The sequence below is a fragment of the Stegastes partitus genome, unplaced genomic scaffold (assembly GCF_000690725.1).
Source record: "Stegastes partitus isolate 25-593 unplaced genomic scaffold, Stegastes_partitus-1.0.2 Scaffold1689, whole genome shotgun sequence".
NCBI lineage: Eukaryota > Metazoa > Chordata > Actinopteri > Pomacentridae > Stegastes > Stegastes partitus.
The window spans coordinates 36,841-62,659 of record NW_007579420.1 but is presented as its reverse complement, the minus strand read 5'-3'; the positions used below and the strand labels follow the sequence as shown (position 1 = coordinate 62,659).

The following is a 25,819-nucleotide window of genomic DNA, read 5'->3' as shown; positions in this document are numbered from 1 at the left end:
AATAGACGTATAGGAATATTTTAGACTTTTTCCTGTTATTTTGCTTTTTGAAAGTCTTCCTGAAGAGCTTGGTGAAGTTGATGTCATGTTATCAGACACGTCCATTTTGAAAAATGGCACAATTATGGATGCTGAAGTGCCTGGCTATGGCCTTAACTGATATGCCAGCATCCAGTATGATGATAGCCTTTGTCATTTGGATAAAGTTGCATTTCAAAGCATTTTAAAGTGACTTTTATAGTCACTGGTTAAAGAAGTGTATTTGTACTGGTCACACTATCTGGTGGCAGATTTGTCGCCACTTCAACGACCTCAAAAACGTTTTGGTGCGAACTGAATATAACCTTTTTCTAAGCATACCACTAGAATAGACACAAAAGAAGACCATTTACATTTTTGTTCAGTATAGATGTATTTGATTCTTTATTTATGTATTGTTGATGTATCTTTTCTTATTGCTCATTTATTTAATTGCTTACTTACTTATTATACACTGTGTTTAAACAGTCTGAGTTGACCAGAATGCTGTAACTATTATGAGGCAATCAACATTCAAATTGTGAAATTATATAAAACAAATCTAAGATACTAAAAACTACTTAAAACAGGAAAACAACTTGTAAGATAGAATTTGAAAGGACTGCAAACACTAAAAGCAACCAAAAGCCATTTAAAATGTCTTATCTTAAGGTTTTTCCTAACAATAGATACTAAAGATATAATACTGTCTGATACACAGTCAGTCACAATGAACACTTAGAGTAATATTCATTCTGAATACAGTTTAAATACATGTGTAATTAACAAACTAGTATCACTGTTGGGGTCTTACCAGAATTTGAGCTCAGTGCTGGATCCCTGCTGCAGCTTTTAATGACCGTATTTTTGGCGGTGCAGCTTTTAAACTGTTCAGAAATCTGCCTGTAGCCAATGACAGTTTGGTTTTAACCAACAAGTGTCCCAGTGACAGGTGGGAGCTGAACAGCTGTAGTGTTCTTTCTGCTGGTCTCTGGTCCCAGCTGTGTGTGCCTGAGCCTGCAGTTCCACTCCTGACCTGCAGGTGGCAGCACCGCGCCGCTGCGCTCTGCGGACAGCGACGTTCACAGGAATCAACAGTAAACACTTGACTGTCGCTACATCGAGAGCAAGGTAGCTAACAAGAACCTGGACTCAGAGGTGAGAAACAGCTTGTTGCTCTTTTCTTAAGAGTTTGTAGCTATCAGGAGTTTGTTCGTAGACATTTGTTGTGAGTTTAAGGTGTAAAAAAAACCCGGAAGTGAGTGTGTAGATAAGCTGTAGCTAACACGCAGTACGTGCTTTGTCACATAGACTGTTTATTAGCTACAGCTAGCAAACACTGTGTGACAGAAGCTGCTCTGTTGGTGCCAAATTCTCCCTCTGACAGAAATAAAACTCTGGCGGAAATCAGTGCTAGTGCCTGAATAGAAGCTGACGTATTTTATCGTAAATAATAGATGTGTTGCTCATCTAAAAACCAGCTGATATTCTTTAAACACATGTGGTGACACGACGGGGCACAAACAAGCTAATTTGATGCTGGTGACGTCCTGTTTGTTTCATAGTAATGTGGGGAAGATAGTGTTAAGCTCTCGGTCCTACCTGTCAGATCGTGTTTCTACAGGGATTTAAATATCACCACAAGACGCTTAAAAAAAAAAAAAAAGCTGGCAAGTCTAATTAGCCTTTTATAGAGCTTTTCTTACACACCTTTCCAGGTAACAGCCTGGGAGTCACGGGTCAGTAGTGTGAAACTCCTAAATGCAGAATTTCCTTGTGAATTTCTGTCCAAAGAAAAACACAAGGTACTGTCTGTAGAGATAGTCCTGGTAAATACATGATGCCCTGGAATGCACAAACATTATTAAATATGTATCCCTCCACTTCAATCTTTTGTCATTGTGAAAAGGTCACAGTCACATGCTGCGGGGTTTTTATCGTGTTTGTTTTAGAACTACTGTACAACCAAAGTGTACACAAACTCCTGCTGATACTGAGCCTCCATGGTGGAGTCGTAGACAAACATTTATCAAGGAAGTACAATTGTGGCCGTTGACTTTCATATCATTCTTTTTATAGGAACAAGTCAGTCTAAGTTATGTATCAAATAGAAATGATCGATCTGGATTCCAAAACATAAATCCACTAATTCCCTGTAAATTTAAGCGAGCACTTCTCATTCCTGTTTGTGTAGTGTTTTACAGCACAGACAGATTCATACAACTTAAACTGGCATGAAAGGAAACCGCAGGCGACATTTGAGTGTTGATAGAACAGTGAAGCAGCTCAACTCGCCTCCAGACTACAAGAATTTTCCACAGATGTTTTCATTACAGTTGCTGACCTTGTTGTTATTGAACGGTCTGGCTGCTGCCGGTATCTGCGATCTGTTAAATCCCCTATAAAGTCTTGATCGCTGCTTGAGATTCTCTAGCAGTTCCTTACTGATGGTTCCTCCGTCTCAACTTGTCACTAAAGGTTGTGATTGTGATTTGGCTGGTAATTCTTGTATTTATTAAACATGTATAATCGTGTTTATAGCGTAAGTTCTGGTTGTTGTTGCTTTTAAAATAAGATTTTAGTTAAAAACCCTTTATAACTTTAGTTTTGATAGGTGCTGTATATGTGATGTTTATTATTATTATTTAACAGCCAACAATAATAATAATAAAGTATGTCACAGGGCATCAAAATAAAACAGTCACAAAATCATCACAATTGAAAAATCACGTAAAAACACAACATGGTGAATAAAAACCACTTTCTGTTAGAGGAGGTTAAAGCAAGACTGAAAGATATAAATACAGTTTCAAGGAAATATAAACTCAGATATAATTGGCAATGACTCGGCTGTTAAAGTATGTTTTAAGAAGAGACTTTAAAGATGCCCTGAGTGCAAATGCTCTGCTCTCTTTAGCTTTCAGCCAGGCCCTTAGAGCAGATAAAAGACAAAAGTGCAGTACTAAAATGCCCGACAGTATCAGCAGATACCCTGACCTGGCGTATGAGGACCAAAGAAGATGTATTAGTGCATCCCTGGTTCTTAGTTGAGTCCTGTGTAAACAACATGAAGCATAGCAGCATTACATTAGTCCAGGCTGGTGGGGGAGGTGGAATTTTTTTTTTTAGAGGAACTCCGTGTACACAGCATCCATTCAGACCTGTTTTTGGCAACACACACCTCAGCATTCAGACCAGGTGTTCATATTCGGCTTTTAGCCCATGGGGACGACTGCTTTCTGCTTTCACTGCCTGTCACAGCACAGGAATTGTCCAGGACTGGTTTTAAGGAGCAAGTAAATCAGGAAAAATGATAGTTCTCGCTTTGTCCTGACAGTCTTTGCTGAACTCAAACACAGCTTCCATTGGAAGGAACTTCCACCCTTGAACTCAGGAAAAATGCAGTTGGGTCAGCTTTAACCCTGGGCTGTGTGGTGGTTCTTATTCGGGGTGCAGGTGGTCAAACGTGGGCTTTTATTCTGTGCTCACTGCAACTGGAAAATCCTCCAGTTTTGTGTATCTGTATTATTGCTTAAAGTAAATTCTCTCTGCGTTTGTTGTCCTTGGCAGTCGCACAAAATCCTGTATTCAGTGATAAACAGTAGGGTAAGTATTGATTTGACATTGCTTTCCTTCTCCTAGTGATGTGTTTGTCCCAGCTGCTATAGTGGAGCACTGCTATAGCTGAAACCCCCTCCCTATCCTCGAAGACCTCCACCAACAAAACCTCCGTCCTCCACCTCCTCCTCCCCCCCGGCCGCCCCTGTGATGCCTCCCTCGTGCTGTGGCTATCTGTCACAGTACACCCATCATCATCTGGTTGCCTTCCTCCTCACCTTCTTTAGGTAATCCAGAGTCTCCATCCCCTCAGAGCAGTGCAGCATCGCAAATGCACTTGTTTGGTTTATACTTAACTTTGTGATTCCACTTATATAAACAGAGTAACTGTAAACCTCATGACAGCTAGATAATGTTTCTTTTGTTGCTTTTGTGTTGGTTTTAGGCAGATTACTTGTAATTTCTCCATTGATTTACCCAGAAAAGATTAGATTTTTTATACTCAAATGTCCAAACTAGCCTGTTGAGACCCAACAAACCAGCCAGGTTGCACAGGAAGATGCAAAACAGAAAGGGAATTATTTGTGCAGCTAGTTTAGAAACAGAATGTGAAAGACATGGGCTGGTAATTTAGGTTAAAGGTCTACAGGGCAGGATTAATATAGGCCAGACGCCGTAAAGATAGCGTCAACTATCTATGTTGATTTCAAGCAGACAGGAGTGCTACAGAGACGACAAACATATCAGACTGTTGGAAAATTGAAATGCACAGTTTTGCTGTTGCTACATGTTTTCAGGAAAATAAATTGAATGTGTACAACTACACATTTGTGAAGTGTTTATTGCGAGGATTTTCTAGCCAGTACACTGTGAGTCTTGTTTGCTGCAATGCTCATTTTTAGACCCTGTAAAGAGATTCATGCAGTTTAAAAATAAAGAATGTGCAGCAAGTTAAACATAGATGGACATAAATCATATTTTTGTTGGTAGACTTTATGTGTTTCTTTCTTTCAGCCCAACACAGTGGTTGAGTTAAACTTTGATTGCAGTAGCTTTGGTATCACAAGTCTGTGGTTATGCCACCATGTTTTGACAGTCCTTATCAGAGCAAGGCAAAGTGCCGTCTGCAGCAGCTCACAGAAAACTCTGAATGAGATTTTTTTTTCCCCATTTCTAGATAAAAATGCTGCATTTCAGTGTTTCCTGTAATTTCTCTCAACTCAGTCGAACTGCTGCTACTTTGGAATTTAACCCACTGAAAAAGAATAATTAGCATTTGTGAAGTGACCTTATGTAGCCCGAGACAACAAACAAGAACTTTCTAGGGACTATGAGAAATAACTTCCGTTTGTCAAACCGCCAGCGCGTCTTGTTTTTAGTCTATCAAACAAGCATTGGGGAAAAAGTGACTGGTTCCTCTTCCTGAAATGAGAAATTTGGTGATGCTTATCAGTATATCGCTATCTAGCATCTTTTCCTTTTACTCTCTGATTAAAACTCTGTTGTGTCTGTCCAGCTATGTGTTGCTGCATGCATCCAGGAAGACGTTCAGCAATGTGAAAGTGAGCATCTCAGCCCAGTGGACGCCGTCCATCCAGAATGACAGCGCTCCTGCGTTCTCCCCCAGCGAGGTACTGAACACCAATACAGTGCATAAATACAAATTAAAAGCTGTCTACTAAGGTGAAGAACGGCTGCCCAGTGAGACATCCCAGAAGTCTTTTGGCTGGAAGATTATTTACTCTTATTCAGACAATATTGTTTTGGAAATAAAGTATTTCCATGCGTGTCACTATTATTTTACCTTTTGTACAGTTGGACAGCACAGTACACAGTCCAATTTAATGCCAGATGAACAAAAACAAACTTCTACTTTCATGTCCCTGGGAAAAACTCCCTTTAACTACCCTTGTAGATGAACTGCGTATAATTAAGTGTGTTTTCTTTGACTGTCCCAGACATGGGAGGACAATCATCTGTTTGCAGATGAAAAGCAGGCCACCCTGTTTCTGGGAGCTCTGGACTCCATCTTCCTCTTCTCATACGCAGTGGTGAGTGAAGCACACGGTTTTCTGTGTTTAACAAGCTTCTGAGAGCGGCGACGTCTGCCGCAGAAACGGGCAAAGCTGGCAGAGTATTTACAGTGTGCCAAGTTGGGCTGAGAAGGAAACCAGACTCACAGAACACCAGAAAAATCTAGATTTTAATCATCTGACAAGTATTCTTAATTTTAAGAAAGAAATGTATAAATTAGACACAAGCTCTCGAACAGCGACTTGTTTAGGATCTAAGATGACAGAAGAAAGTGAAATATTAATTATGTTGCTGGAACGCAGTGTAACTTACTTTGTGCTATTAATTTTATATAAAGTCAGACGAGTTGTCGTCTTTTATTCGTCTAATTTTTGTGTGTTTCTGTCTCCACAGGGTCTGTACTTGAGCGGTGTGATCGGGGACAGAGTGAACCTGCGATATGTGCTCTGTGTCGGCCTGTGTGGCTCTGCTGCAGTGGTTCGTACTTTATGTTTAGATAAATGATGTATCTTATCCAGGATAGTGTCCCTTTGTGATCATTCTTCCATTATGAAATCCACTGGTTTCTAAGTGCCAATAGATTTACTTACCCACTTGAGTTTTTTTTTGTGCTCTTTTCCCATTTTTGCTCATTGGAAGCTAATTTTTCACTGCAGCATAAAGTCCTGCACATCCATGGAAACAGCACAGCCGTGACTAGAAGTAGAGAGAATTAAAAAATGACTTCAGAGCAGGAAAACAAACTTTTAATACTGTAAATCTTAAATACAGAAAAACTAGTTTAATTTCTTCAATTATTGATTTTACAAAAAGTTGATTTTAAACCTATATTTGCTCGATTTTTCTAATGAAACAAAGTCACATGTGATGAGTTCAAGAACTGTCAGATACTTGAAAATCCAATGTCTCTCTCTCTTTTAATTTTTATGGTTTCTGGTTCTGATAAATGGCATAATTTTAGTTTTTAGAAGAAAAAAAATAAATAACATGCCGTAGGGGGCTTAGGGCTTCAGAAAGTTGAACACGAAGCACTGAAGTTTAGAACATATCCATTCCTCCTGAACTGCGTGTATTTATATATCTAAAACCTTGCAATACGACTGCATCTATGCATGTGTTTCCAGGAGTTTGTGTTCGGCACTCTGACTGAATGGCTCCACATCTACAACATCTATCTGTACTGTGGCCTCTGGGTGCTGAACGGGCTGCTGCAGTCGGCCGTCTGGCCCTGCGTGGTGGCCGTCATGGGCAACTGGTTCGGCAAGACGGGGTGGGTGACTTCTCTTGTTTACAGCGTCCACATTTATCTAACGCTGCTTCTGCTATGACCAGCAGATATATTTCCAGCCTCCTAGAAATACTGCACACACACACAGAAACACACACATGAACACAATGACGTCCATTCAGTGGTGCAAAAAACACAGACGCCATTTAGGTGCAGGTTTCCTTGTAATGTGCTGATTATAAAAATACTAAGTCTGTTTCTGCACTTAATAAAATAAAGTATGTTTTGTTACATGATTTAAAGCAGTGTTTTTTTTGTATTGAAACACCTGAAAATAGAACATTTTACGGTAAAACTTTTCCAGGCGCGGCTTTGTGTTCGGCTTGTGGAGCGCCTGCGCCTCCGTGGGCAACATCCTGGGTGCCTTCCTGGCTTCTAGTGTGCTCAAGTATGGATATGAGGTGGGACACACACATGCTTATACATTCTACCTCAGCGTAGCCAGCAGCTTCATGCTGATGTAATGTTTCTTTGTGCAGTATGCCTTCCTGGTGACGTCCGTGGTGCAGTTTGCCGGTGGGGTGGTGGTGTTCTTCGGCCTGCTCACCTCCCCGAAAGAAGTTGGTAAGAAATGTTTGCAAAATGTGGTAGACTTTTTTAAAGGCTCTGTGTGAACCCAAACGTTATCCAGATGCTGCCTGGATTCCCATATTACTTTGAGAGATGTATAAACTTAATTTCTTGCTTAATATACGTGTGTATCTATGTGGTCATATTACTGCTTTTTTTTAACAAGACCAGCCAACTTTGTGTGTTTACTTTTAATTCCCGTGAAAGCCAGCGTGAACTTGTGTCACATTACGGCCTCAAATAGAAACATGCCTGTGTTTGTGTTACCTGAAGTCTTGATTAAATTTAGCCTGTATGTCAGGTCTGAGCTCGGAGTCGGAGACCGGACTCGGCCCGGTGGAGACGGACACGGACAGCCACAAGCCTCTGATGAGCGATGAGGAGGACGAAGTGGAGGTGGAGGTTTACGGCAGACGATACGAGGCGGCAGCGGCGACGGCGGCGGCTCAGCAGCAGGAAGAACCTCCAACCGAACCTCCGCAAGCCATCAGCTTCCTCCAGGCTTTCTGTCTGCCTGGAGTTCTGCCTGTGAGTCTGAAGAAGATGAATTTGTTAAGCTTTTAGCCATCAGATGATTACAAACATCACACCTTTCTCACTGTGTTCACTCTGTGTTTTTGTGCACTGCAGTATTCTCTGGCGTATGCGTGTCTGAAGCTGGTCAACTACTCCTTCTTCTTCTGGCTTCCCTTCTACCTGAGTAACAACTACAAATGGAAAGAGGCTGAAGCCGACCGCCTGTCTGTGTGGTACGATGTCGGAGGAATCGTCGGTAAGCTTTTTGCTTTTTTTTTGTTGTTGTTCGTGCTGTTTTATCTGTTTTTTTTTTTTTTTTTTTTTTTTTTATACGTTAAATCGTATATTTGACATTACATTTTTAATGAAATGCTTTTTATGTAGTTTCGTACCTTGGAGAAGAATTGCCGCTTTATATTTTACTGATAGGATGTTGTTTTAACGCTCTCAGATGAAGTGGAAATATAAAATAGAGCTGGAATTATTAGTTAGATTTGTCTGTTATTTGGGGAATTGATTTATTCTTTAAGTCATTTTTTAAGCAAACCTGCCAAGCACTCCCCAGATTTGCTGCTTGTCTTTGCTTCTTGCAGGAATAAACTGAGTATCTTTGCCATTTTGGACCACTGGTCACACAAAACTATCAATTTAAATATGTCACCTTGTGTTTTAGGAAACTGCACAACACATTTTTTAACAATAATCTAACATTTTATTGATGATTAATTGAGAAACTGATGGATGAGTCACCAGCAAACAACATCAGACATACATTGTACACAGCTTATCTTCAAAAAATGTTGACAAATGTGACCAATTCCTAAAATATGGCATCCAAATTACAATTTCATACTTGTTAAACCAGCTGATAAACATTATTGCAACAACAGACTCCTATAATTTCGCTTTGTCTTCATCATCCTGTTTCTTTTTGGCAGGAGGAACAGTCCAGGGTCTGATCTCTGACTTTATGGGGAAGAGAGCTCCGGTGCTGACGGTCAGTCTGGTGCTGGCAATGGGAGCCCTCGTGGGATACAGCCGTGAGTACAGGCACATTATCTATAAGCCAAATATGAGCTTTAAAGACACACAGGATTAGTTAACAACAACAATAGTTAAAAAGCAAAATTAAGGTGAGTCCTTAAAATTAGCTCATTTTCTTACTTTTTTCCCATATTTCTGTGTCTATTAACTGTAGCAACAAAAGCTACAACAGGGTCCCAGATTCTTTTTTGGGTGTAAAATAACTGAAGTTCATATCTTCTCTGTCCTCTCTCAGGATCACCCAACGACCAGGTGATAAACGCAGTGCTCTTGGCCACCACTGGCTTCTTCATCGGCGGTCCATCCAACATGATCAGCTCGGCCATATCCGCCGACTTGGGCAGACAGGAGGCTCTGAGGGGCAGTAAGGAGGCTCTGGCTACCGTCACTGGTATCGTGGATGGAACAGGAAGTATAGGAGCTGCTGGAGGACAGGTAAACCGAACAAACGAGATTTCCTGTAAGCATGCTTTACCAAGGTTAGAGGTAAAAGTACCCGTTATAAAGTAGAAATAAAGAACTAAACACAGTGAATTTGGCAAAAGGTTGGAAATGTCCAATTCCAGTTCATGTGCTTTCACAAAACATCTCGCAGCAAGTCTGTATTTCTAAGATACGGCCGTGCGGACGCCATTTAACCTGCACATTTCTCCGTCATTACGTAGTATCTGGTGTCTCTGATTGAGAGCAAGCTGGGCTGGAGGAGCGTCTTCTACTTCTTCGTCGTCATGGTAAGATGTTAATTCACTGTTCACTCGAAACATTTTGACTCGTTCCAGAAGGTAATTTAGGAACGATCCCAGTGACGATGGCTGATTCTGTTCAGCTGCTTCAGAGTGTTGTGCTCGCTGGCTCACTCTTTAATAGAGAACAGCCTTTATTAATGTCAAATTTGAGTTTTTAAAGCTTCACAAGCATAAAGGACGATATATATATATGTGTGTATGTTGTACATTCTGCGTGGATGTCTTGACAACGGGAATATTTTTTAGATTTTGACCCAATGAACCACAGCGTTACACTTCTCTCTCTCTCAGTGCCCTGATCTGGATGGAAGCTGTCTCTCATTTGCTAGTTGTGCAGCAGGCGGCCCTCAGGGATCTATTTTAGGACCAATTATATTTAGTATCTATAATAATGATCGTCCTTAAGTGTGTCCAGATGTTCAAGATGATGTGCGATTTTTAAAAAAACAGCCTCAAGCTTTCACACATGTCGATAAAACGCGAGCTTATTTCAGTGCAGGTGCTTTAAATTGTGTGCTGTAAGCAAAAAAACTATCATATTACAACCTCCTTTTTCACTTTTTACGACTCTAAAAGAACGAATCGGCGCTCCCTTGTGACTGAACATGTTGTGTCTCTGCGTTGCAGACTGGGGGCAGCATTCTGTTCATCACTCCGCTGCTTCTCAAAGAGCTGCGAGCCATGTGGAGAGACCGACGGGCGCGGCGACGCCAGCTGTGAAAAGAAAAAAAGCTCAACATCTGCCAGCTGTAATGTTTCTCCTCTTATCGGTGACACAGCAGGTCAGATTCAGCTCCTTAGGTGAGTTTCAGGATGTGTAAAAACGCAGCCTAAAGCATACAGGTACGGTTCTTTTTAGTGCAAATACAAAGAACTGAAAGGTTGAGCTGAAGTGCCTGACTGAAAAAGAGTTTTGAAAGGGACCCGACTGTCGCTCTGACCAGTCTGTAGATTCACTCAGAATGTACTCGTGTAAATATTTTAGCCTTTAAATTATTGTAAATACTCCACTTTTTAAATGTCCAACGGTCGATATGACTGAATTTGATTTTTAAACCACGACTTCTTAACTTAAAGATCCTTAAAGACAGTTTGAGGGTCAGAGTTACCTAAAGAATGTGAATAGTGATTGTAATGTAAAAAAAAACTATCATGAGCTGTTGTAGATATGTAAAATATTTAGATCGGGTTCGGTTGAGGTACTCAGAATTGCACTCCGGGATAATCACGCAGTCTTGAACCACTTTGATCTGAAGGTTTTGGGAAACTTTCACCTCACAAAGTTAGTTTTTTTTTTTGTAATCCGGATCAGAATCTTAACTGTAAAGCCTTTTCGTGACAGAGACTGGTTCTCTTGGTTCTGTGTAGGCGTCAGTCACTGACTCAATTTTTGCTCTTCATTCCCTTTTCGCCTCATTTATGCTCGAATGTTTACAGTTTGACTTTTAGTGTCTTAATTCACAGTTAACACACACACACTGGTTGAAACACAGTTTGCTGTTTTGTTCTCTCACTCTTGGTTCATAATGTAGCACGTAGCTAAAAGCTAAACGATAAATTGACATCACGGAAGAGTTTGTTTTAAAATATTAGTTTAGTTTGTTGGGCAACTTAACTGTAAATCTATGAGGAATATGTCAGTTTATAAGTTTTAATTGCCAGTAAAGGTGTAATATTAGTGCAGGATTTTAATGCAAGGTGGTGGCATCGTCATACAATTTCTGCTAATCATTGTTTGGACACTTTGTCTTCATGCTAGACAGACTTGAATCATTTGGAAGAAGATAGTTTTGGTTAAGACAGGAATTTATTTGCACTCCTGCATGTAGATGCACGAATCTTCATGCAAAATGCTTTTGACATGTTTAGAAAGTAACATCAGGGCTTTATTTTGTCATCATTATCCATATGAGGTAGGTTTTTTGTCTTAATCTTGGGGAACTGATGCTTAGTCTGAGACTTTCATTGCTTTTGCCTCTCAATGAGCCAATCAAGTGTAATAGAATGTCAGTTGAAACATGTGGAATGTGTAATCTGGAATCTGTGGTGCAATTTTAAACTTGTTTTTATTTTTTATTTATGTGTACTTTTTGACCTTTAACTGATGTAAATGCATTTTTTTTTTTGGAAATAAATGCAAAATCCATTTTGCAGATTGTGAGTATTTTGGATACGATTATTATGGTATGTGTGGAAATTTGATGAGCTTTCAAACCGCATCTGTGGGTTTGAAAGGCATGTTGTTGTTTTTTTATTATAAAAATCGCCAAAATAACAGTTGTTTAGAACAAGAAACTGTAAAAACAGGAGGATTTGTCGGATTGTCGACTTTCCAACAGTCCTTGAACTGTTCATGTGACGTTCAGTTTTATCAGGATCATAAACAAAATCTAAACTTGAAATTCTATTTAATCAAAGTCACTTTATTTTACATTTTATTTAGGAAATTTCTCAAAAGGTCGCCGGTTCACATCCCAGGATCTTTCTGTGTGGAGTTTACATGTTCTCCCCGTGCAGCGTGGGTTCTCTCCGGGTTCTCCGGCTTCCTCCCACACGGTCCAAAAACATGTTGAGGTTAATTGGTGATTCTAAATTGTCCGTAGGTGTGAATGTGAGTGTGCTTGGTTGTCTGTCTCTAAGTGTAGCCCTGTGATAGACTGGTGACCTGTCCAGGGTGTCACCTGCCTTCACCCTAAGTCAGCTGAGATAGACTCCAGCCCCCCATGACCCCTAGTGAGGATTAAGTGGTGTATAGATAATGGATGGATGGAAATTTCCCCAAATTATAGTGTTTGAACAAGCAAAATTTAATCCAAAAAATATATATATCCTTTGCTCCTGAGCAAAAAGTAGAAGCCATGATTGACTCGCCTCCAATCAACAATCACAAAAAAAATTCAGTTTTCTGTTGACCTGCAGGAGGAGCCACATTTTTCCCCCCTGGTATTGTACACCTTTGGGTGCTTGGGAAAAATGTAGCACATGTTTATTCCATTTTTGTAAAACAATTCAGCTTTCATTTTTCTTGTTTCATGATTTATGGCACTCTAACTGTATCATACTGCACAGAATACCTTTTGAGTTTTCTCTACTTCTAGTCATGGTCGTACTGTTTCCATAGAGGTGCGGGACTTTGGATTGCAGTGAAAAATGAGCCCACAGTGAGTGAAAATGTGACATAAATGTGTCTTTCTGGGTATTAAACATCATTATTATTGCTTGCAACCAAATTAAAATATGTCTGCAACATTTGCAGTTCTACATGTAAACCACCAGGGGGCGCTATGAACTCACACTTAAACCGTCGAAACAAAAGACTTCAGACCAGTGATTTGCAGCTTATATCAATATAACATTTTATTAATTTGCGCACACTATATGACATTATGAAGGCAACAGTGCACCAACAACCCAGCAATGGAATCTCTTAACATTTTCTATACATATATTCCTATCAAAAAAAAAAACGGATATGATTCTGATCTCATACAATTACACTTCTTACATGTTGCAAGGATGCATATACCAGTATTAAATTACAATAAAATTATTACACATGGTATACAAATGTTATCTTACATTCATGCATATACAAAGAAAAAAAAACTCTACACTTTGATATAGCTGCGACAGGTGAATTAGGAAAAGCAGAGTTTGCTTGAGCACAGTGAGATTTTATTTTTATTTTTCCTCTCAGTGGACGAGTCCGGCTTCAAAAAGGTTCAAAAGAAGAAAAAAAAAAATTAGAGCCGATGGGAAAAAACTGTCCAACAGTGTCAAAGAGGAGGTTTAATTGTCAATAAATCCCTCATCTGTGTCTCTGTTGAGGATTTTTTTTTTGTTCTTTTAGAGATTACCATAAAAAAATAGTTCTTTTGTCGACCACGTTTAAAGTAGTGCAAAGATATGGTTTCAGAAAAAAAATAAAAATTAGTTAGTTGTAGCAAAAAAAAAACGGGGAATTTGAAATTATTTCCCCACAAAAACAAAAGACAAGAACTGCAAATAAGTTAATATAGACTTTTAAAGTTTCGTCTGGAGAGAATAGATGCACACAAACACTGACACACACACACACACACACACACACACACACACATATATAAGCTGACGAACAAACAGTCCTGACGCATAAAACAATGTCGGTTATGTTTGAAGCTGTCAAATATCGCCGTGTGCAGGAAGAGAAAAAAAAAAAAAGTACAACATGATAACAAACAACTGCTTTCATGCTGATTTTTTTTAGTTTTTTTTTTTCCGCACAGACCGAGGCAGCTGGTTCACAAAAGAGAGACTGAGAGACTTTTAAGGGGGCCAAACAAAAGCATGTCTGAATCGCGGGCCGCTCGTCTGGCCGGAGGAAACCCTTTGATCGAGGAAGGGTCTCAGACGTTTTTCTCGTGAAGGTTCTCTGTTAAAGATTGTCCCTTTTTTCCCCCGTCGTCCACCCCCCAACCCCCTGTCCCTCCTGTCAAAGCTGAGAGCGACAACAAAAGCTGGCTGCCTCCCCTCCCTCCTCCCCTCCAGGGACCAGAGTTTCCTCTGCGTCGAGCTCTGACACACTGACTCTTTTACCTGATGTGAAACTCGACACGAAGCGCTGAACCTCAACAGCTTTTACCACAACACAATAATAAGCTTTAACCCCCTCCTCCCCTCTGTCGTCTCTCGGTCCCTCTTTCGTGCCCCGTAAACAAACCTGAGCTACTTTGATTGTTTTTTCTGTTACTGAATCACTTGATGAGGTAGTAAAGAGCAGATTAATCCAGGTTATGGCTTTTTGTCCATATAGAAAAAAATCTGAATTACTGTCGCGAGGGAAAGAAAAAGTTAGAAAGTAGTGTAGTTGTGGATCACATGAAGTGAGCAGCCTTGTCTTTTATTGACATTTTAACCTTCTAAACTCCAGATCCTGCTGGTAGATTTGTCTTTAAAAGGGAAAATTGCTAAAAATGGAACATGTATCATTGGATTTTCAAGCTTTTTGATGGTCCTTGAACTACTCATCAGGAAACTTCTCCAAATCTAAGCTTAAAAAAATAGTGAAAATCAATTTATTCTAAAGGTTTAATTGAAATATTCACCAAAAAATCGCCATTTATATTAAATTTATTCTGTAAAATACAAAAAAATTTGTGCTCGTCATCACAATCGGAAAGACACGAGCAACTCGGTTGTCACCAACAGTCACATAACAAAAATTTAGGGACTTTTTGGCCAAACTAGGTTGAACTGCAGGCAAATTAAAAGTGTGTGTAGAGTCACCATTTGTCCGTTATTGGTGACACCTCTGGGCACTTAGCAATTAAGAAAAATTGACTTTCGTGTTTAAATGTGACGATCTTGACCGGCTGTCCACTTTCTGTGACCCGTAACTGATAAAGAAAAAAAGAAGTGTTTCTAATTTAATGGCACAACAATTCCTTTGGTTCAACTGCCTCAGCTGCCATAACAACACTCACACAAACAAACAAACACGTATATAAAGAATGCGAACACTTATAAAACTGCACAGCGACAGAAAAATGTGACACAGCTACGACTCTTCATATAAAAAAAAAAAAAAGATCAAAAGCAGAAACCAAAAAAAAAGTTGAGGTTCCTCTGAGCTGCAACACAGTGATAAAACACTACATTCCCTTCATGGAGAAAAGAGGCGTAAATACAAAAAAAAAACCTACAAGGTGGACGTCACATGAAGACAAAGAGTGGAGAAAAAAAATGCTACATTATTAAAAGCCCACGAAAACATACCACCTGATATGTTTCGGTTTGATGCCAAGATTTTTTTTTACAACCCCATTATGCAAATAATACAAAGCAAAAAGAGACTATAGTTTGTTGTTTGTGTTTTTTTTTTTGCTAAGTTGTGATGGTGTAAAATGGCCGTTTGTTTTTTTAGGGTGGCAACGGTGGAGTGTCAATGAGCCATGAGGCATAATTTGGGGGCGATGGCATTCTACAAACACCTCGTTTTACTCTTTTTTTATTTTTTACAATGACCTAGCATCGTGAAGAATAAATAAATAGTCACATATCAAACATTATCATTATTATTATTGCTCAGAATTTATCGTACAGGTACGGGCCGCGAGCCGAAAACTCCACCGCTGACCTTTCACCTGGAGGTAATCGCGAATTTTGAACCCCGAGGCGAGGTTTCGACCCCTGGTTCAACTCGAGCTGTCAGAGCTCAAAGGCGTGGTTCCAGGAATAGCAACTGGGTCTAATCGAAACCTCTTATGACGGGAGAACAAAGGTCAAGGGCCGGGGGTCAAATACTGTTCGAGGAGAATTAACCTCTTCCGACTCATTTTCTGTCATGTCCTGAAAGAGTGCATTCAAAAATGATTTCACAGTATAGTCGAAAAGCTGAGCGAAACAGTATAGAGAATGTACACTACATATAATATTTATATAGCTATCCACAAAAACCGTTTCTGAAGTCCGAGCCGTGTGTTAACTACGAGAATGGTAGCTTCCTTGTGCTGAAAGTGAAAGGTCTGTGGTGTCAGAAGTTTTGAAGCCCATTTGAGCTTGTGGACAGTCACTTACAAATTTGCTACATATGTACAAAGGATGTAGTTGAGGTGTGGAGGGGATGGAGACCACTTGGTGATCGTCCACCGGGTCTTGTTGTGCTTTTCTTTTCGTTTTTTACTGCCGAGACGATACTTTGTAATGCAGCAGCCTCCTCTTCTTCACCTTGAAGAAATCTGGAGAGAGAAAGAACACAATGAAAATGAGTTCAGTGAGGATGTGGAATCAGGAGGAAGGACGCTGAGGTTGACATTTAGAGAAATAAAGACTGGAAACAGGGAGATGGAGGCTTAGCTCGCTCCGAATGTGCCAAAATTAGTCTACTTGGACCTCTAAACAACATTATTACATTATTACTCGCCAATAAAACTCATATTTAGCAAAATGTCAAACTATTCCTTTAACTCTGAGCCCTATAAGCAATTTCTGGGTGTTTAATTTATTTTCTTTTGCATTTTTATTCACTGTGGCTTCGCTTTTCACTGCAATATAAAGTCCTGCACCTCTATGAGAGAACTCATCTGTGCAGTTATAACAGTTCTAATGTGAAAAATCTATTTTTAAAAAAGGAAAAACTACAGTTGAATTTCTTTGATTACAAAAAAAATCCAGTGCCCACAGGTGTAACCAACACTGAAAAAATGTAGCTCTCCATCTTATAGATATTTTAATATTTACATTTTTAATTTCTTTCCATACTTGTCTTTTCCTGCTCTGTTCAAACCCAGCCTGCAGTTCAGCTGAAAAGTTTCTGTAATTTGGCTGTTAGTTGCACCTGAGCTGCTAATCGTTGCATCGAGAAGCTTAGAATTTTTTGGTTTTTGACAGAATTTGGTCCCTGCTGATGGTTTATTTTGTGTAAACACAGCTTGTAGTTCAACTGAGAAGACCCTGAATTTTTGTCACTTCACCGTCAGTCACAGCTGAGTCACTAATGACTTCACTGCTGCAACAAGGATGCAAAATTTTTAGTTTTTTTAACAACTTTAATACGAGCAAACTGTATAGTTTTGGTACATTTTTGAATGAGGCATGTAGAATACGGTGATTTTCATGGATTAAGCATAATTTTTCTCAACAAAACCAGAAGTCACACATAATTAATTCTTTCTGTTTTTATAGTTTCTAGCTCTGGTCGTGATTTTTTTATTTTATTTTTTAACCATCCCTTCAGTTTTGGGGTTGAGAGAGTTAACCGACATGTTCCATGAGCTCACCTGTGATGGCCGCCTGTTTGCGTTTTCCCGCCCGTTGGATCCGGTAGCACCCCCTTGTGGTCACCTCCAGGTACTCGTCCCCAGACCCAGACGAGCTGCCGGACCTGGGAGAACCCTCGCTGGATGAGGAAGACGCCCGCCTCTTGCCCTTCGTCGTCTGGGCTGCAGGCCTCGCCGCCGGCTGCACCATGCAGCTGCGGTAAAACGCCGGCACGTCCTGGCACCGGAGCGCCTCCCACTCCACGTTGGAGCCCTTCCCCGGCACGTCGCTCTGGAAGTCAAAGTTCCAGCGCTTGTTGGCCACCTCCACGCTCATGCAGAGCAGCCGCTGGAAGTCCTTCTGCAGCTGGTGGTGGTCCACGGGCCCGAAGAGGTTCCTCCTCACCGGCCCCACCTTCAGCCTCAAGGCCTCAATGCCTCCCAGGCGCGAGAGCTCCGAGTCGGACACCGAAGCCGGTCCTGCTGCTGATGCTGATGTAGAGGCCATGGCCATGTCCCTATCAGAGAACAAACAGACACGCAGAGTGAGAGGAAGGCCAGAGGTGGAGCGGTCCCTCTGCTGGGCCTGCGGAGCTTCAATGAGGTGTGATGTGGGCTTTTACGGGCGTAGATTACACGCAGACACACTATTACAGGCACAGCGTCGGCCCTCTTGGGTGCCTTTGTGTTTTATGTGATCAAACACACATGTGGCTTCACCCGCTGAGTAATTACTGCAGCTACAGGTACCCCGAGGAACACCACATAAATCCCACCGCCCTGCCGTGACAGAATGAACCTGATTCTCCACCTGCTCCGGTGTTTGCCAGTCAAAGGTCAACAGCGAAGGTCAGCGCGGAGAAGAAGTCGGCGTTGTGAGGAATGTTTCCCGCATTCCCCGTCTGCCACTTTCAATTAGAGGACGACTGCTGGATTCTGAGATTGAAGTCTGCACCGAAAACTGACATTCTGCCTTAACTTTCCAGCCTGTTTTATCTCTAGACAGATAATGTTTTACATAGAGGTGGATAAAAACCACATCCTTCTGTCTCGGAGCTCCTGTTTGACTCCCACTTAACTGTCTTTGTCGGCTGTGTGTAGGCAGTCAAACAAGATGACATTTGTTATCTTGGATTGGGCGGGTTTTGGGTGCTGCAAGTGTTTAGCCAAGTTTTTTTAGGTTCCAAATCTCTCAAGAGACACGAAAAGCTTCCGCGCTTTTAACCGCTTCATTCTAATCGGATGAATTCCACTTAGACTTGACTTAGCTGATCCTGTTAGAAAAGCACACAATGAAACACCAAAGCAGCTTTTTCACATGTACACACTAACCAGCCTAATGTGGATGTACTATTTTTAAATCATAAAACTGATCGCACCCTTCCTGGTAAATCTGTATTTGCCAGTTTATGTTCTGCTTTTATCTGGATCAGACAGTCATAAAGTGGAAATACGCCAAACTTTATGCCTGTGGTGACAGTAAAGGTGTCTTTGTGAAACTTTCATGCAACCAAGAAACAAATGTGCAGTTTGCAGCATAATCAGGTCTGACCTTTATGAATACTGTGGTCGGATCTCTAAAATATTTGCATAAACTACAACTAACATGATTCACAAATTGGTTTTGCATATAATAGTGAGAAATTATCTCTTTCCCAATCATCCTACAATCTTACAAATGCATCTCTCATAAAGGAAACTGATGCTCAGCCACAGTTTAGAGGCTGCAGTCCCTTTTTTGCCAAGTGGAAAACTGCATTTTGTTAGTTAAACTGCTCCTTTAACGCTATTCCCACTGTTAAAAACAACTTCTAATCTAAGACACATAGCAGGTAAAATACAGCACAAACATGAGAACTGCTGCTCACATGAACTGCAGTTATTTTTTTTGGCACAAACCGGCTTGGAGGAAAAAAAGAAAAGAAAAAAGAAGCAGGCCAAAGGGGCCTGGAGGGGGAGATACAGAGCGTTGCGCAACTGTTTGACACCTAAAGAACATATAGTAAGAAGAAGAAGCACTTTCACAAGTCAGCTTGGCTCTATTTTTTTTTTTACAACGTGTTTACTCACACAACGTGTTAAACAGCGTGTAGGAAACCACAGCAAGCAAACTTTTTTTAAGTGCGCACTTTGGTCCAGCAGCTATAAATTACAGATAAAAACAAAACAAAACAAAACAAAAACAGCGCAGCTTCAATTTTCTAGTTTGTTTTTCTAAAAGAATGATAACTGTTCATTTTAGGGCAGCTTATTAAAAAAAAAAAAAAAGAAACCCACAATTGCCCTCTTCCACCAGCAGGGCTGCTCGCTGCGGGTGAAAGTTGTTTGCGTCGAGAGCGAAGTGGGCGCGGTGTGCAGGTCAGGTTTCCACTGTGGTCGGTGTCCCCGCATCCAGAAAAACACCCGAGAAAATCCACACTAAAACCCCTTCTCCAAAAAACACTTCCAATGCACCAAATATCTCTGCAACTGCAAAACGCCGCAGCGCAGGAAAGCAACAGCGGAAAAGTTCGTTTCCAGGCTGCGTAAAAGTGAGTTCAGTGTGAAGGGAGAAGCTGGTGACGCAGTTAGATTCACTGAGGATGTGGGTCAATGAGATGCGGCACACAAACAGCCCCTGCATCTTGACATGCCGCGGAAAACTCACTTTACGCACAGAATTTACGCATCAATGTTAAGAACAACAACAGAAACGATGTTGGTTAACTTTTACGCAGCTGTTAATTACTTATGTAAACTTTTAAAAAGAAAACGAAAACGAAAAACAAGCAAATACAGTAGCGATGGAACGCTTTAACGTTGCATTTATCCAAACTACAATGAACCACATTTGGCGTTTTTGTAAAAAATATTCCCTCAAAGACATATAAAACACTCCGATAAACTGTAACCACAAGCAAAAGAAAAAGCATATTTCTCTCTTACCATCAGCGTCAATGTCTCAAAAAGTCTTCAAGAGTTTCGTCTCCAAATTACGCACAGCTCACCGAGTCAGAGGAATGAAAGGTGTTCCTGACAGTCCCGTGTACATAAGCAGTCACGTTGAGAAGTTTTAGTGGACTCTACCCACGGGAGGGTCCTGCCTGTCCCCTTATCTGCGACTTGTTTGTTATGGACTGAGAATACAGGAGGAGGAGAAGGAGGAGGAGGAGGAGAGGAGGGGGGGGGACGTCCCACTAGAGGACCCAGTCACGTGGTTTCCATCAAAACAGTCATTGTTGGAGCGCAGCCAGGTGGTAAACAACGTTAATAAACTTTTAATACACTTTTACGCATCACATTATGCGCACTGTTCTCCTGCAAAACTGCAGAAAAACGCAAAATGATCCACCCAAAAAATAAATAAAAAATATACATAAGACTAACAAGTGCCTCTTTTGCATCTAATAACACGTTATTGAAATGCATCAAAGTGTAAATAATGTTCTTACCCTGTTAACATGATGCTGGAAAACTCGTCTGTGCGTGCGCTCCTGCTGCTGCTGCGAACCTGTTGCTCCTGCGCTCTGCTGCGCCCCTTGTGCCTTACTTCTCCTCCAGAGCGAGCAGAAGTAGGTCAAATATCTTGGCAGTGGCCGCCATTTCCCCTTCTCCCTCAAATGTGACACACATTCTCGTGTAGTGCTTGCATCACGTTCTGTTTTGGCGCCGCGCCCACCTCCTCAAGTCACGTTGAGCTGCAACGTGAGCGGGACACAGCTCCATTTTGACCTTTCCTGCAGTTTTACCGCGTTTATGCACATTTTAGGTTGGATAGGTGGAGGGGAAAAAAGCACCGAAAGTGTAGTTACCAGAAGGACAACTCTCACTCTCAATGGACTTTTTTTTCCCACATCATAAATCTGATTACAACCAGTGTGTATGGGAAAGTCAACTTTTATAGGTCAAACAATCAAACTAGTCTTATGTTATCCTGAGCAAAAGGTGCTTGAAAGTCATTTAACTGGAACATAACAAATCTTACAGTGCAGTGTAGTCTTAGACTGTAGATGTTCATTTAAGGCTGTTTTTTCCACCAATAAAACCACTTGTCTGATGTTTAACATTAATCAGGTCATGACAGCAAGTTAGAGATTTGACTTATAGTTTTAAAAAGTTCATTTTAAGCATCAATACAAATAAATACATAGATAAATAAAAATCACTTTCCGCCTCTTATACATGAATATGTGGTTTAAAGTGAATATTTGAAGGTTTTGGGCTCAAAATTAGAGAAAAACAAGACTTTCGGTCTATTGGAACCTCTGATTATTTTGACAGATTAGTTCTCAAAACAGAAAAAAAGCCTTTTTTTCATTGTGGGCAAAAAAACAATCAGGTGACAAAAAATTGTTTTCTTTCTTGTATTTATTTATTTATTTATTTGTACTGTCTTGCTTTCAAATTCATCCTTTTAGTCCATCCTGATTATTAAATTTCCTCGATTGCTCCTGTGTCATTGCACACTTTTTCTTTGTTAAACTATTTGTCAGTTTATGAATGACTCCTCAGTAGTATTTTTTTGCGTCACTCGTCCCTCTTTTGCCCTTCCGACAGCTATTATGACATTCTCTTTGTCTCCAAAACGCTCTTGTTGTGAAATACTGTAGCTTCTGGTTTGCAACTGAGAAATCAATTCTCCTGTTTCCTTTTGTTGCACAGACTCTTACAAGTGCCTTACACGGGCAGCAGAGCGACGGTTGCATTGCGCTTCAGTGACATAATACAGCAGTCATCTGAGACTGAGGCCTGCTGGCCAGCCAACGCCCCTCACTCAGAAGGGTTATTCCAGGTTTTAGACACACGTACTCCGGCTATTTTTACACTATTCATCGCCCGGACTGTCTCGCGCCACTAATGTTTTCCCACCTCGAGCCCGCCGAATGCAGACAGTGTTCCTGCAGAACTTTACGAGACGCGCTCATGATTAAAGCAGGTACCGGCAGCCCGGGCCGTTGTTTGTGTGACATTCGTGGCCTGAAAGTATTTGTGTCACAGCTGTGGAATGTTTCTTCGTGCGGGCGATTTTCACATGAGGGGCTTAATGAAGAAAGTTCAAGGCAGTTCAAGGCTCCAAACAAGCAAAAAAACAATTTCCCCCTAATTCAGCCCAGTGTGTTTATGAGTTTCACATAAACCCGTAAAATCTCAGACTTCATTTACTTGGATTCTGAATGGGAAGGCAATGAGTGGAAATTATTGGGGAGACCAGCGGAACCTTTGCATAAACTTTAAAAACAACCCTCTAACTTCTGAACTCAGTTGCCTCATATATTAATACTAATGAGTCCTCTAACTTGTGCAGCTAAATACGATGTTTGTCCACAACAACACGATGCAACAAGTTTTACCCACTTAGCTTTATCATGCCACAATGCCATTACTCGGGTTTGGTCGGATTTGCTACGATGGCTGTTTTTCTTACGCTTAGGGAAGCTTTGTTGTCATGGTTACAATGATAAAACCATTGTTAACATCTTGGTCAGGCTTTAAAAAACCAATAACATTTCCTGTTGGTAGGAAACAGGTAAAGAACAGCAGCCTCTTATGTTAAAGTCTAGTGTTTGTTTGACCCATCCATCCACCCCGACCTCCTCCCTGTGCTGCTCTAGAGCTGACTTCCTCTTGTGATCTTGTCATTTGTACTCCAGCTGCTAAAAATCTGTTACTTGAACATAAAAATGCTTTTTTTTCTTCTTGTTCTTGCTAAATCAAGTGATGCCGTTGTTCTTGTTTGGATAATTTTGTTAATCAAACAGTATTTTTTATCAACTAATTCACATTTTCGGTACAGAATTAGCTTTTTCTTAAACGCGACTAAGGTTGTAACAAAAGTGTTTCACTGGTAGCTACTAAAAAGTTCTTTCATCACCTCTAGATTTGATTAATGTAACACACTTTACTCCAGTATTAGCAAAGGAAACATTCACAAGCTTCAAATAAAACAAAATGCGTTTGTCGGTTACCAATTAGTTTTAGAACTGATTTAAGATTTTATCGCATGTTCTTAAAGCCTTAGTCGGTGTCTTTTAAGACATTCTTTTATCAGAGGGCCTTCTCTGAGCTGGTTTGATTGTGGTTGTTTTATTCTAATATTTGCTGTGTTTTGTCTGCATGGTTTTATCTCCTTTATTTTACCGTTTGCTTTTTAGCGCCTTTTCCCCTGTCAGTCCCTTATAACCTGATTTAACTGCCAGCTTTCACATGAATGTGCAGCAGATTTTGTCTGACGTGCTGCTCCTTCGCCTCGAACCTCATTCACTATTTTGGCAGCCTGACATTGTGCCTGTCAAAACATGCTTCTTTATCTCCTCTAACTTTGCTCAGGGAGGTGATATGTTATCGAACTTTGTGCAGGACTCAGATTAGACGGGGAAGTCTGCAACTAAAGCAATAAACATTTCCATTTTTTTTCCCCAAAGAGTGAACCAAGTATTCATTCATTTTAAAAGACCTTCTTTTATATATTTACTATCACTCTTCAAGCAAAACTATTTCCTATCCGATTAACCCTCTGAGCTCCAAGTAGTCTTTGGGGTTTTTTCACTTCGGTCTTCTTTTTCCTTGCTGTAGGCTCATTTTTGCTGCAATATAAAGTCCTGCACCTCTGTGGGAGCAGCACAACCACATACAAGACATAAATCATTAAAACGAAAAAGACAAAAGTTTAACTTCTTTAATTATGGATTTTACAAAAATTGAGAAAACCTAGAATCATCATAGACATAATTTGTGCACACAGGTTTACCAACACGAGAGAAAATTAAAGCAGCTCTACATATTTAAGATATTTTGCTACTTACAGTTTTTATTTTGTTTCCATGCTTCTCCAGTCTGTGTAAACACTGCCTGCAGTTCATCCCAATTCATTAAAAAAAAGTCCTTGATTTTTTTTTGTTGGTCACAGTTGAGTCACTAATGGCTTCACTGTCACACTTATGAGTGCAGAAGTCTTTGTCTTAAACAGAATCTGTGTAGAATAAAGTCATTTTGACGAAATATAACGATTATAAGCTTAGATTTGGTTCAGTTTTCCGACAAAACTGCACATCACACATTAGGAGTTGTCTGAAAGTTGGAAATCTAACAACTCTTTCTGCTATTACATGCTCATGTTTGGCAATATTGTAAAGATAACATGCCTTTCAAACCCATCGGTTCGAAGGGTTAATTTGTAGAATAATCGGTAAAATACTTGATTACTATAATAATCGATAACTTCACCCTTGGTGCTATAAATGTCACGTAATAAATAAAGCTCATGTACAGACATGATTGTTGTCGTCTGTAGAAGAGGAAAAATGCACCGTGGCAACTCACATTATGATGCTGAACAAAGACAAACAGTGCATAACCTTTTCTCTACACATATTTGTGTTGTTCTGTTTAGCCTGTTTTATAAATATATACTGAGTTATTTTGGGCTTCTTCCCATTGTGACACATAATAGTCAATTAGGGTTGTGGCCCAGTTCCTCTAATGCTCCACTAATCTGTGTGTAAAGTGGCCTTTATACGCCGTCATATTTGAGGGTTCCCCGGCAGACAAAGAGGCCTCAGCAGCATGATCCCTCTCTGTTTTGTCGTCCCTCTGACCTGTATTTACAGTCAGCTTGTTGTGCGACATTACATCCCTAATCCTCCTCTTGTTGTCTACAGTGCTGTGTGTGTTTTGGAGTTCCTCCCCCCCTTCCCATCCCTAATCCACTGCTGCATGGTACAGTTGGATATGCAGTCATTAAGCCCATTGTTTTGCCCCTCCATGGTCGGCGGCCTTTGAATACATTAGCACGGTTGTAAAACAACAGTCACACACGGTACAATGTGACTCGGGTCAGAAGACTGGGAACTGTCACGGTGGGTCTTGTGCTCGTAAGAAAAGGGGGAAAAAATCAACCAGCCATCATCCATTTGAATGTGACCGATTCAGTGTGGAGACAAGACAAACAAAGGACACAATGGAGAATCCATTAAGAACCCGACCATGTATAATCCTACAACTGCAGGCAGTCGTTTGCAATTGTGTTTGGTTTGTGTTTTAGTCGGTTTGCATGCAAAGGTTTGTGTCACATCACATGGAAAATATTTGATTATAGCTTAACACATGCTTACCGAAGGATGCCACTGAAAAAATAACATTGTCAAGTGAATAATTACAATTATATGCAAATTAACTTAAGACGAGCTAAAGATGGTTAGCATGAAGTCTTCGACAAGCTTCAAGCTCTTGACTGTTTGCACTTTAATAGGTGTAACCAGACGCCCAGATAAACAGTTCATCAGGTAGTAAAGGAGCAGATAGAGGCAGAACAGCTGTCTCTTTTAATGAAG

The 25,819-nt window shown here is 40.5% G+C and overlaps 2 protein-coding genes across 4 annotated transcripts; one reads left to right on the top strand and one right to left on the bottom strand.

Moving 5' to 3' along the window:
- The first annotated feature begins 1,090 nt into the window (after nucleotides 1–1,090).
- On the top strand, nucleotides 1,091–11,938 carry slc37a3 (solute carrier family 37 member 3). The gene is made up of 14 exons (XM_008301595.1): nucleotides 1,091–1,176; nucleotides 3,661–3,863; nucleotides 5,093–5,207; nucleotides 5,535–5,627; nucleotides 6,004–6,087; nucleotides 6,735–6,880; nucleotides 7,203–7,299; nucleotides 7,378–7,462; nucleotides 7,770–7,996; nucleotides 8,099–8,240; nucleotides 8,923–9,024; nucleotides 9,264–9,463; nucleotides 9,694–9,759; nucleotides 10,402–11,938. Exons 2-14 carry the CDS (start codon nucleotides 3,787–3,789, stop codon nucleotides 10,492–10,494), a joined length of 1,527 nt encoding a protein of 508 aa, XP_008299817.1. The 5' UTR covers nucleotides 1,091–1,176; nucleotides 3,661–3,786; the 3' UTR covers nucleotides 10,495–11,938.
- A 1,167-nt stretch (nucleotides 11,939–13,105) lies between these two features.
- cdkn1d (cyclin-dependent kinase inhibitor 1D) lies at nucleotides 13,106–21,039 on the bottom strand. Of its 3 annotated transcripts, none has more exons than XM_008301597.1 (3): nucleotides 20,942–21,039; nucleotides 17,532–18,028; nucleotides 13,106–16,490 (listed from the first exon to the last, which is right to left on the bottom strand). In XM_008301597.1, exons 1-3 carry the CDS (start codon nucleotides 20,950–20,952, stop codon nucleotides 16,432–16,434), a joined length of 567 nt encoding a protein of 188 aa, XP_008299819.1. In that variant the 5' UTR covers nucleotides 20,953–21,039; the 3' UTR covers nucleotides 13,106–16,431. The 3 variants fall into 3 exon arrangements, with proteins under 3 accessions (XP_008299819.1, XP_008299818.1, XP_008299820.1); XM_008301596.1 differs by lacking the exon at nucleotides 20,942–21,039 and adding an exon at nucleotides 20,498–20,623; XM_008301598.1 differs by lacking the exon at nucleotides 20,942–21,039 and adding an exon at nucleotides 20,436–20,586.
- Nucleotides 21,040–25,819: the final 4,780 nt, after the last annotated feature.